This window comes from Zonotrichia leucophrys, chromosome 2 (genome assembly GCF_028769735.1).
Source record: "Zonotrichia leucophrys gambelii isolate GWCS_2022_RI chromosome 2, RI_Zleu_2.0, whole genome shotgun sequence".
Lineage (NCBI taxonomy): Eukaryota > Metazoa > Chordata > Aves > Passeriformes > Passerellidae > Zonotrichia > Zonotrichia leucophrys.
In genome coordinates this window covers 140,015,577-140,028,708 of record NC_088171.1, presented here as the reverse complement: position 1 = coordinate 140,028,708, position 13,132 = coordinate 140,015,577, and the positions used below count along the sequence as shown (strand labels likewise).

The 13,132-nt window shown below is 39.4% G+C and overlaps 1 protein-coding gene across 1 annotated transcript in view; it reads right to left on the bottom strand.

Moving 5' to 3' along the window:
• Positions 1–13,132, bottom strand: part of SYBU (syntabulin) — a 40,181-nt gene that overhangs the window by 13,711 nt on the left and 13,338 nt on the right. Inside the window, exon 3 of the mRNA XM_064706597.1 lies at positions 12,541–12,738. Coding sequence (XP_064562667.1) covers positions 12,541–12,738 — 198 coding nt within the window. The remainder of the gene's footprint in view (positions 1–12,540; positions 12,739–13,132) is intronic.

The window sequence follows — 13,132 nt, the reverse complement described above, 5'->3', positions numbered from 1 at the left end:
TCAGAAGTATTTTTAGGAACTGGAAAATGTCATCTTTGGCAGGGATAACCTAGCAGTACACAGAGAGCAGCAAACTTCATCACAGACTGGGAAAAGATCCCAGCCCTCCTGTCACGTTGGTGGCAGAAGTTGAACAAAGGGCTTTCAGAGGCCCCTTCAACACAAATCTGCTTCCTGTGTGCAAGGAGGAGGGCACAGTGTATCTGTGAGTGCATGAAATTGCATGCAAAACCTGATTCAAGTGAAAGCTTCTGCACAGTCACCCTTAATATAAGACATATGGTTTTCATTTTAATGTGCATAAAACATTTTAAATCAGTTTGACATGTTTTCAACAGGCAAGGAAAAAACACTGGAAGGAGAAACATATCTGGGGGGTAACTGATGAAACAACCCTGCAATTCCAGGATGAAAAGCAAAATTTGTTGTAAGCTAATAAAATATTTACTGTAACACACATGTTGAAATTATTACAAAAAACTAATGAAGTTAAGTGCCATCTGTTGAAAAGAACAGCAAAACCTTACGCAATTGGTTGCATAAACTGTATTTTTTACAGTAACAAATCCAAGGTAGATCTGAGGCCAATGCATTTCAAGTTATTACTGCCATCATTTGTTGCTTTTTTTCACTCTTACTGCTAAGAAGCAAAAATGACAGACAAGAAGCCTGTGCTTTTTCAGCTTATTAATCCTTGCAGGTTTGTGGTCAAGCTGTATTCCACCAGCTCTAGCAAGCAGAACACAGCCTGCCCAGATTTCAAAAGCCAACAACTTCCTATTATTTACAGAATCTAAGAAAGGTGGAACACAGACCTGTAATGAAGTGCCTCAGCATGGAAGCAAGACAATGTAATACTAATAAAATATGAAACAAACCTGGCAGAATTTTCATTTCTTTAAAATATATTTTATGTAATGGTGCATATAAAATACACTATTATAAAGCAGGTTTGCTTTTTTTCATGCCACATTAAAGGCAGTACATTTCAGAATCCTTGGGGAAGCCATGTCCACCTTGCAGAGGCTGGAGGCTGAATGTACAAAATGAGGTTGGGTCTCCAGCTCCTGGTGGGAGTTACAGCAGTTTTGGAACTGGTGCTCTCCCGAACGGCCATCTCAGCAGGTACCACCTCCCACCCATCTCACTCAGCAAAGCTTCTCAGCTCTGCCAAACTCACTTCTGTGCATGCCTGGAAGCAGGTCAGCTAAAAAAGTGGTGAACAGTTTGGTGCCTCTTTCAAAAGACCTGGGTGGGTGTTTCACACTGCACCACATAAAACAGGATCCACACAAAACAAACCCAATGACAGCTCTTTTATGCTGTCTGCTTTTCCTGGGGAAAGAAAGACTCTACCAGGGAGTCTTAGGGCCAGGCTTGGCTTTGAACTGGGAGGATGCTGCTCATGATATCCCAGTCAGACCCCCAGGAACGCAGCATCCAGCAATAAGAACTTGATCAAGAGATGAGGGCCCATCCATGCAGCTTATCACACCCTTCTCCAGCTCCTCCATAAAACCACCTAGTAGTCTGGAATACCTGTCTTCATTAACTCCTGCTACATGGGTGAAATCCATACAGGCTGCAATTTCCCACAGCTCCCACCTCCATCAGAAGACTCCACCCTGCACACAACACCACTGAGAAAACTGTTCTCTGCATCTAGAGTTTTAGCAAAGTTGGGAAACTTCTATCTAGTTGTTCTGGCTGCTGGGTTTTGAGTACTGTGGCTTCTTTACTAGAACAGGGACTGGACATGCATTTTTCCTTTCTCTTAGGCTCTTCCCAAGCTCAGAATTCTTTACGTCAAGAGACAAGCAAAACAGAGTGAAGACATCTAAAGCATAGCTTAATTGGGATTTAGATATCTACGTACATAAAAGCAAGTGAAATACCACAACTTAAATAGGCCAGATGTTTAAAAGGACAGCACTATCTGCAAAGATCTGGTAAGCTGTTTATGCTTGACCTTCCTTTTCTGAGCCCAGTCACCACTCACTGACCAATGCCTTTGTAGACAGTGAAATCAAGTAAGTGAGATTTGCATGACTAAAATAAAATTTGCATGACTAAAATACAGACATTCCTTTAGCTTTCTATCCCTATGTGTAAATACAGAGATATAAACACAAGGAATGTATTGATTTATCCACTCAATTCTGCTCAAAAGTATTTCAAATAATAACTCTGAGGAAAACAAATGTTTCAGGTAGCAATTTGGTCACCAAAAAAAGAAGATCAGAGAACACTGATCTCTAAGTCAAACTGATCTTTCAGTCTTGATATTTAAGTCAAACATGGCCAGAAAAATGTAAAATCAGATTTTTCTACTTTCTGTTTGAAATGACACTTTAATTATGAAAACTAATAAATGCCTTTCTTCTTTTAAAAATGGGGTAAAACATAAAAATAAATCCCCAAAAATTCAAAATATTTTAGACTGAATAAGGCCTTTGTTCAGTTTGAAACAAAGATTTTCTTTAATGTTTTGATTTGACAGCAATCCCCAAATCAATTGTTTGCATAGCTCTGCTTTGAACACAGTAAGATGTCAGACAAAAAAGCAATAGGGGATGAAAAAAAAAAAAAAACAGAAAAGGAAATAATCGATCAATTCCTGAGTAAACACTGCTCAGAAAACACTTTAAATCCCATGATTCTCATTTAAAAAGCATTAATAACCTGGAGAAATTCCAAAAAAGGTCAACAATAATGATAACAGCATGACAGGGTACTGTTTATGAAGGGAGATTAAGGGAATGCAATTTGTTTATTCTAAGATAAAAATGCATACTGACAACACAGTTTATCAGGGGGGAGGGAATAATGCTGGAAAACTGTAAAGAAAACGATGTAACAGCAACACAGGGTTCTGGCTGTGACGCATGTTATTTCATGAAAAATTAATTGAAATAAAAAGTCATGGTGAGTGGGAGTTGTGCATAGTAGAATGTAACTGGAGTAGGTTCAAAGTACTTTAACCAGGGAAAGTTAGGAAGCTATTTTAAACATTGGCATAAATAATACAGATCGTACGTTAAATGCAGAGGACAAAAAAAAAATTCCTAAGGGAAGATTCATAGTGGACTCTTTCTCATGCACACTATTTCATTCTGTGAAGTGGGCTGAAACCCACAGAAAGCAAACACAAGGCACAGAAAACTCACTGCAGTAAATACACAAATTTCAAGGCATGTTCTATGTTGACCTCACATTTTAAAACAAGTACTTAAGAGTGTGCAGTGTGTATAGCATTGGTTGCTCCTTTCTGGCTCAAATTCCACTCTGGATTAGCAGAGGAGAAAAAACCCAAACAAACCTGCTTGAATATACAAAAAGAATTTTATTGTTTTTACTAAAGATCTCAGCTATTGCCATCTTCAATATCTACCTCTAAACCCCAGGGCCCTTCTTATGCCAGATCCTCAGCTGCCTTTTCCTGATGCAGAAGCACGTCCTGCAAGCCCCAGGAGACCTTCATTTCCATCAAAAGGCATTTGGGTCTAAAAGATGTATTGTGTGGCGGGGATGTCATCATGTGCAGCATCCCAGGCAGTCCCTGCAGAAGCCCCACACCCAGGTCCCCTCCTCCCCATGAGCTGCAGTCAGAGCAGTGGCTCGCGCGTGGACCAAGAGCGAGGTTAAGCTGGAGGCCGCAGGCATCCTCGGGCCACGATCTGCCTGTGACAGCGGCTGTCCCACTTTCTGTGTGTCTGGAGCAGCAGCAGGACAATTAATGGGCCAGGGACAAAGGAATTACCGTGTGCCTGCTGGGAGCTCAGCTCTGAACCCCCAGGAAAAGAGGAACTGAATGAAAGTGGAGCAGCTTCCCTGGGAGCAGCCACCCCGCACGCCCTCAGCCTGCCCGGCGGCTCTGTACTGTGGCACTCCTCTGCTTTGCGCTAAAGTTCATCCCCCAAAAGGCACACCAAGACATCTAAATCTAAGTTTGTTTCCATTTACTGAACTAAGCAACAAGGACATCCTTTTATTTATTTATTTATTTATTTAATTTTTTGTAAGGAAGGATGTTTGTAATTGCAGAGTTTTGCCCAAGGCCCTGAATTGCAGGAGGCCTGTGCCACCAGCCCAGAGCTGGGCAGGTCACTATGTAGAACAGGTGGGACTCAGGCTTTCAACTTTTACTTCCAATTTCTCCTTTACAGCTTGCTGGCTTCTTTTCTGGAACCTCCATTTTTGCTGTGACATCTGGGCACTTGCTGCAGCCTGAGTATCTTCTGAACAAAGAAATATATTTTGAGAGGCCATGGCCTACCCATTAAATGTCTATGTCTCTACTAAGCAATATCTAAAATAATGTTTTAGAAAGGGCTGGATTATAAAATTTGTGACTCAGATGGTTTTAAAATATGGTTTTTCTATGCCACTTTAACAGAAATTTGTAGATCTGTGTTAAATACTATGAAACACTTTGAAGCTGAAGCTCTACTTGTAGCTTTTACTTTGCTTATTATTGTTTATAAGAAATATTTGGGTATTTGAACATGTTCTTCTGCAGCAATTCAAGCAATTTGTTTAAATTAAAGGTTTAAATCTAAAATACATATAAATCTAAACTAAAACCCTACTGCTATGCTAATAATTTTTACCTACCTTTCTAAACATGTTTTGCTTAAAATATTTAGATTCTGGTTATATTCCAGTATAATTTTTCAGAAGCTACTGAGCACTTATTTCACTTCAGTGTATTTAGTTAGCTTTAGGACTTTAGTTTAGTCCTAAAAATATTTAATTTCTGTGAATCCATAGCTCAAAATGAGATACAGAATCTCCCTTTGCAATGCTAGGCAGCTTGGGCATTAGTCTTCACAAAACGGGCAAATGGAGAGTGCCTAAGCTTATCAGGGATGAATGGAAGAGGAAAAAGCATCTAATTAGAGCTGCTTAAAGGTCCATGTGTGCTCTTCAAGCACAAACCTTCTTCCACAACTGAATGCCTAAGAACTTCCCTTTCCATTAAAAAAGAAAGAAGCCAAAAAAGAGAAAGAAAAGCCACAGAATCTGTGATTGACTTCAATCAGAGCCAACAGCAGAGGTGTCAGAGGCCTGATGAGGACACAGGAGAGGGAGGTAGGATGCATCAGATTAAACGTGGAAGTCTTTTGTGTCTGAGCAAACCTTGGTCCCATTCTTAGTCAACATAACAAGTGAATCCTCAAGTAAATGCCTTAATATTTGGTCAGAAAGATCTCACACCAAATACAGTGGATTCATTTGTTCTACCTACTTTAAAACAAAATAGGACCTTAGAGCACTCATGCAGGAAAAGATAATTAATCCCTACACTACAAATTAGGAATTGAGGTCAGATAAATTAGGGGCCATCTCTGCTCTATTCATCTTGCATGAAGACCATGAATTCACATGTCCCTCACCTCCAAAACAGCTCCCATAACCCCTAGAAGGGAAATGGCAGGTTCACCTGTTAAAGCTGCTTTGTGTCTCTTGAGGAATGGAACCAGTCACTAGGACCAGAGACTGTCAGACCCCATGTGCCACTGAAGGTTGTCTAAGGAGGCAATTAAGAGTCCAGCTTCACTACCTCTGAATCACAAAGGGTGAGAGATTTATGCCAGACAGAGGAGCTCCAACCAAGAGGATCTACTGGCTGTGCTGGGTCTAGAACTAGAAGGAAGTATTCAAAGGGGCCATAAGAATCCAGATTTCCTGGCATTTGTGGAGGAGGCTGGGCTTTGCAAATGCCAGACCCTCAGCAGTATCACCCCCACCACCATCCCCCAAACCTCACAGGCTGGCCACCTTCCAGCCCTTACTGACTGCTACAACCACCAAACTCCTGCAGGGTATGTCCCTGTGGGCTCAACTGCCCAGCACAAGCTCTGAGGAAGGCATGGGCTGGAACCCAGACACAGTGTCCTCACTCCTGGAGGGTGAGATGTGCATGTGCATCCCCCAGAGCACACCCTGCTCCTCTGGGACCCATGGAACGGAGGCCTTAGTAACTGCCTGTGCTGGCAAGTGAGGCAAGCAAATCTGCATTGCTCCATAGCAACGACATGAAATTAAAGCAGTAAGATATGCAGGAGGACTCAGCACACAGAATTACTATCCAGAAACATTTTTTTTTTAATTTAGAAAATCAGTAGCAGCTATTTTGCAGCTATTTTTGTAGCAAAATGAAATGTGAAGAGAAAGAAGAAAAGAAAAAGCAACTTAGGAAAATGAATAGGGTCAAAAACTGCCTCAACTGTATTTGCTAGATTCTGTATTAGAAAAGGTCTCAGAAATTCAGTGTCACAAATGAAATTATGAAATACACATAGTAGAAAGGGAGAAGACTGTGACTGAAACCGTACAGGAAACAAATGAGGCATATGGTTGGATTTGAATGTCAGTATGGTTATAATGGCTGCTATCAGGTGTGGGATAGAGGGGAAGCATTCAAAGCATATGCTTAAATCTGAAAAAGATGTTTCCTCCCTTTTTATTGCCAAGGTGATGTTTTAAAAAACAGATCAAAAGCCTTCCAGAAGCACAAGTACCAGACAACTGTGTATCTGCTCTCTGCCAAATATCAAGTGGTTTAAAGATATAATGCTCAAGTTAAAGCCCTCCTTATCTGGCTGAAGTTACTCGGGGAACCTGGACTTTTGCTCTTTCTCTTTTCACTTGCAACCTCCTCTGTACTTGTTAGAGAATATGCCCTACACTTATCAATAAACACTGTCAGATCAAGAGATTACTTGTCATTAATTCAGGTAATTTAAGAGAAGAACTAATGGTCAGTCATAGGCAAGACGTTCCATCATTTGGTATCAACTCCATTCACTCGGTCAATCTTCAGAACCTTTTTTTGTTCTATGACCAATTATTTAAAGTACACTGAACCTGGAGTAGCCCATTTCCTAATTTCAGCATTCTAACGCATGCGACACCAGCCACATCTAAGTAATTGAATATTACTAGGAATGCAAGCATGAGTTTCCCAATTTCACCACTCAAGTATGGTTATCACTGGTTGCAGGACAGGAACATGGTGTTCACTGATTAAATACTGCATTTGTAACTGGGTTAAATGTTCTCTGCCATACCCTTGTTCTAAATTACCCCTCCCACAAGAAAAGGGGCAGTCTTGGAATGTGGGTTATGAGGTGCTGTTAAGTAAGTTACAGCAAAAAGGGAGACACCAGTCTTCTTATTGCTCTTACCTTTGTGGGATGGAATTAAGAATGCCCATTTGTTTTAGGCATCAGTCAAGGCACTTTTCTATCTCCAAATACAGGTTTTCCATTGGTTTTGGTGTGGGTTTTTTTTTCAACAATCAAACAGTGTGACTTTGTGTTAAAATACACAGTACACCATCAGCATTTTAAGAAGTGTTTCAACATAATAGGTGGATGTCCTAGCAAGTAGCTAAAAAGATTCATGAATTTCTTTGTGTGCCATAGGAATTGTTCAAGTTAGCACATTCTGTAACTTGGATTTTGTATTCTGTACTGCTGCTCCTGAGTAACAGGGACAACAGATCTATTATTTTCCAACTGCTTGCAGAAATTTGGTACAGAGAATAAAGAAAAGTCATGCAAATACCAGATACAATGTTCTTGGATAAATGTGCTGGTACAACATGTCTTTCTAATGTTTTATCAAACTTTCCAAGATAAAACAAAGTCCTATCATTGCAAAATAATGCACTCACAAGGAAGTTCTTGACAGTGAAATAAATTTCCAGAATCACCTGTAAGACAATCCTCTCACACCACATCATGTTTTCCAAGTGAAGCACATACACACACATACATCAGAGTCAGACATTGCTATTCCCCATACTGTCTGACTGAAATGAGGGAATTAGTTGACAAAAGACCTGTAGAACAATACAGCCAGATGTCAGGAATATAACCTAAATCAAAATAATGTTTTGTTTTTAAAATAACCAAAGTGACTGTCTTTAGAATACAGACAGATAAGGAGGTAAAGTAGAAATATGAATCAATTTGTTTGCTAATTGTGTACTAATGGATTAACTAGTCACTACTCCTTGCTTTCACAGAGGACTCCCAGAAATAAGTTCTTGGACATTCAGTGTCCTGGGAATCTAATCCTCACACACCAGAAAATTAAAAAAAAGAATAAAAAACCCCAAAATTTCAGGAAAAGCATTATGTTTCAACAGCTAGACATTGTTAACACATAAAACACGTTCTGCAGCTAACATCTGCATTTCTTCTCTGATCTGTCTGGCTTATTTAAGTTCTAATCTCAGTATTTCCAGTTGTCTAGGGTAATTTTTCTTGCCTCCTTTTTGATCACTATCAGCTCCAACACTGACTAAAACAGCACCTGCACCTATTGAATACTCACAACCAAGTAAGGACAATACATTCTGCTCCACCTGTCTCTCCTAAAAGTCCTAATTGTCTTAAAGCTTTCAAAGATTAATCTGTTCAGACTGGGACACCTTATCCCAAGGCTCATTTATGGTGGCTTAATAAATTCACCAGGAAAAAGTAGGAAACACACACTGAATACAAGATTACTTACTTTGCCTTGTACTTACTATTTGTTAAATAACATTTTTAGTTGAATAGTGATTGTCATAAGATGGTATTTTTTTCAATATACCTTCTTTTTTATGAACTTAAGTGGCCAAGCAAGGGCAGGAAAAACACAAATTGTGCCTTGCAACTACTCAGCTATAGATTTGGCTGAAGCACTATATAAAGGACAAAAAAAAAGGTGCAGCAACACAGGATTAGAAAATTGCTGGGAGATAAAAGGGATCTTTTGAAAGCACCCAGCCCAATTCCCCACTCAAGCAAGTCTAGCTGGAACAGGCTGTCCAGGACCATATCCAGCTGAGTTTTGACTATACCAATGGATGGAGACTCCACAGCTTCTCCAGGCAATGTGTGCCAGTGTCTGACCATAGACAAAGAAAGTGTTTTCTTGTGTCCAGATGGAATTTCATGTTTTTCAATTTGTGCTCATTGCCTATTGTCCAACAAATGTAGGTGCTCTGTGTAGTGGAAGCCTCTGAGATTTTCCCATTAATCTGAACAGAAAAAAGTTTTAATGTCCAAATTCCCAGTGATGGCCCTTCTTGAAATATAATCTGTAGCAGTTCAATGACACTGAAATCCAAAATATTGCTATTTTAGCCAGATTCAGTAATAAATGGCCAGATATTTTATTTGCAGTGAAAAAGACCAAACCCATTTTGCACAGTCCTCTGCTACCTGGAATATTTATTATTGTACCAAGATGTGAACGACAGACAGCCAGTCCTTACAAGGGCTCCTTTTGTGCCATAGTGTTTACACATCTATTCTGCAGGATGCTGAAAGTGCTAAAAGGTCTGGGACAGCCTTAATGTTTTTTTCTTAGATAGCAATAATTTCATGTGAAACTTCAGCAATTTCATGGGTTCTAAAAAACAGCAAACAGCTCCAACAGTAAACATTCATTCAGTAAACTGTCCCAAGTGTGCCTGTAACACTAAAAGCAAGAAGACCCAAACTGAATACAGCTGAACAGATGGCCTTCTCAAATTCTGAGGCTCACACAGATTTAAATGTCTGTGTTAGTTTAAACATGCAAGACTTTTAAAAGTTATTGACACAACTTTTGCTAAAGATTCTTTTCTTTATCCGTGTATTTGAAAGAGGCAGATTGTGAATACTTTCAGGAAGCATTCTAATGGAAGTCAAAAAAGCAGATGAGAAAGACTCTCAAAGGAAGCAAAACAATTCCCACAGCTCTCAACAGGATGTGGACATAAACTGCAGGAATTCAGGAGGGATCTTTCTAGGAGGACTACACAAGAATGTGAGCATGGAGAAGTGCTTATGGTTCTGTTTATTCAATTACAAAAAGTGTGGGATTTAGTATAGCATCCTGATAGAAAACTAAGACCAATGTTAATTAAGTCTTTTTGTCAGGACATTTTCTGCAACACATTTTGTATTGCTTTTAATATTATGTAAATGAATCACATCTAAAAGAAGGACTAACTTCTAAAATCCAGAAATTAAAAGGCTTGTAGCTATCTCTGAGAGTGGATGTTCTGTTATTTTCGTTAATGTTCCTGTTCTCTCCATCCCTCCCTGGGAAAGCAGGCACAGGTTTTAAGCCAAATTCACTTCTACACTGCTGTGATTCGGATTTAATGCACAATATAAACCATTTCCATCTCTCTCCAATGAATAACTTCTCCACTATTATAAATATTTTATAGGTCTAGCAAGAGCACTTCAGGATTATATATGGTACTCTATGCAAACTACATAAAATATGAATGATAGCCTAATCTATTTTGTTAATACTTCAAGAGGTGAAGATGGCTTAGACTCACATAACAAGGCCTTAGGCTGTTTGAGAGGAAGAAAAGTCTATGTGTATTTTGCATTCTGAAGTACAGAAAAGAAAGATGAAGTGATGTTATTAGAGAAGCAGAAAAGTATCAGAGCTTGGGAACAGCGCAAAAACATCCCATGGTTCATTCTCAGTGCTATCCCTTTCTGACATTTCCTGAATTATCTAAATATTTGTGTAAGTGTTTCTTCTGAGATTCAGCATGTTCCAAGAAAACAATACTGGAAGCAGACAGATTTCAGCAAAATGACAGGAATTTTGAAGGTCCACAGAGATGGATGTAATTGTGTAAAAAATGTAGTGCGGGACATGGTAAAAAACAGTGGTAGGCTAGATTTTTGTCTCTCATATATGACTCCTGCTATTGTAGTCATTGTCACAAGCTATTTCAGATTAATATGAAGTAGATATAATCTCTATAAATCAAGAAGGGCTTTTGGTAAAGAGAAAATTACACACAATTTCTTTTATATATGGCAAGGACATGTTGCTGTTATTCTCCTCCATATCCCACTTCCCTTCTGCTGATCCCTGGTTACTCTCTGCGTGTTTTGCTACATGGTGATGCCTCCTCTTTGCACAATGGCTACATCTTCTTAACTGAGTCACCAGAAATTCATGTGCAAGTAGGTCACGAGGAAGAGACTGGGTCCACCTGAGGCCATGGAATGAGATAGCAATGGAAGAAAATCACATTAACCCCTGTGGCCAGCACTGAGGAAAATGAAACACAGCTGTCCCCTGGTGTCTATGTCTGACATGCCTCACTTGTGTCAGCTCTCACACTATGACATGATTTTGAACAACTTTTCACAAAAGAATTGTGAGATATTTGTCAAGAGGAACTTCTGTTTCACAGAAGTACTCTGTAAAACAGACCTGGTTGCTGAATATTGCAAAAGGCTAATAACTTCATATTATAAGGCAATTAAAGTGTAAAACTGAAAACAGTGAATTAATTTATTGAAAAAGGTGCATAACTGTTCTCCATGAGTATAGGACTCTTCATAAGGAAAAAATTTGTGGATTAATTATTCACATTTTGCTAAGCGACATTCATATTCACAAACAAAATGGTTGTGGTAGCCACAGCTGCAGATTTGACTGTCATATACCACATTCACGGCAAACCTTGCAAAAAATATTACCTATCACCCATTATGCACAGCAGTGGGAGACTGGGAACACTCAAGTAACATGGTGCTAAGAAATGAGCCAAATAACTTGCAGGGATAGTGGTAAAACAGGTTTAATCAACCCTTCCAATGACCAAGCCAGTGAAGAGATTTTGCAACAGATTTTCCACTGTTTCTGGATTAAACATGGTGCTGGCAAATCTGAACTGGTTTTTCATGGAAGTATCTATATTGCTTCCAGAGATAAAATGACTCTGGAAGCAATATAGCCAGGAGGTACCTGAGCTCATAAACCATGTCAGTTCTGCCACTGGCTATGTACAGGGTCAACTCTGTCTCCATGATTAATTAAACAGCAGCCCAAATACCCTGACCATTGTAATCAAGAGCTGCCTGTACATGAATCAAATGATATAAAATATTTTATATCAACTCACTAAAATTACAGGAACCATTGGCACATCTGAGTATTTGGTCTTGGATTTTGTGACAAGCAGGTGGTGATTTAGCTGGGGGTCTGAGGTGGCCCATTAGCCCAAAGCACTGGGAGATACCCTCTTGATTCAGCCATTGCAGTACAGGTCCAAATCTGCCCCACTTCCACACACAGGGGAGAGATGTCAGACATCTTGTATCCCCAGGGCTGCCAGAACCTGGCAGCACAAAGTTTAGGCAGGATCTAACAATAAATTTAAGGATATCACAAGACTTTTTTCTTATTTTAAGAGTAATTTCTCTTTGGGCACTGAAATATGTGTGCAAGTTACTATGAAACAGAATAAAATCCATTTCAGCTCTTTGATATCACCATCGAGCCTCATAAAAAAAGAGAAGATGTCAGTTGATTATATTTCCATGAACAGGACAATAATAATAGTGTTTTCATATTTTTCAGGTGTCTCCACAGAAAGCAGCCACCTCTTTTATTTACTATCAGCATTAGTGATATGACAGGTGGCACAACACAGGTGTCTATGTATGTAGACACCTGTAAATATACCAGTCAATCAGAAAGTGTAATTAAGCAAATGAAAGGAATTTTACTCACCGGGCTTTACAAGGCTTGTCTTTGTCTCCTTCTTGTATCGAGCCAGCTGCGTATTTCCTTCACTCATTGACCCTGGACTGAATTTCTTCCTGGAAAAGTCTCCATCACTACCAGTGCAAAAACTGATTGGACTGTTTCCAGCATCAGAAGGAGTCTTAACTGGAGATACTGACTGGCTACTGGGACAGCCAGTGTCATCTGAAGAGAAAAGTAAAACATCAACATTTCTAACTAGTAATAGCAGATTAAAAGAAAGAATGTTAGCAGAATAAAAGAGTGTTTGAACTACAACTCTTTACAGTAAGTGATATGTACAGCCTTGGCTGAAGCCTGGTGAGAAGCTATTTATTTCACGCATTTTGTGAAGAAATCTTGAGTACCTTATGGCAAACTAAAAGGCAAATACTTGCTGTACTCTGTCTGACAAAATACAAAATCAGGGGCCACATAATGAAAATTCTTAGCTAAGACAAATTCCTTTAGCAAGGTTAAGGAGTATTGCAGCATGTAGTTACATATGAGACACAAATGTTGTGTGGTGCACACTGGCTGCAAAGCAAGCATGGGCCACATGCTCTCCTTCAAGAAATGT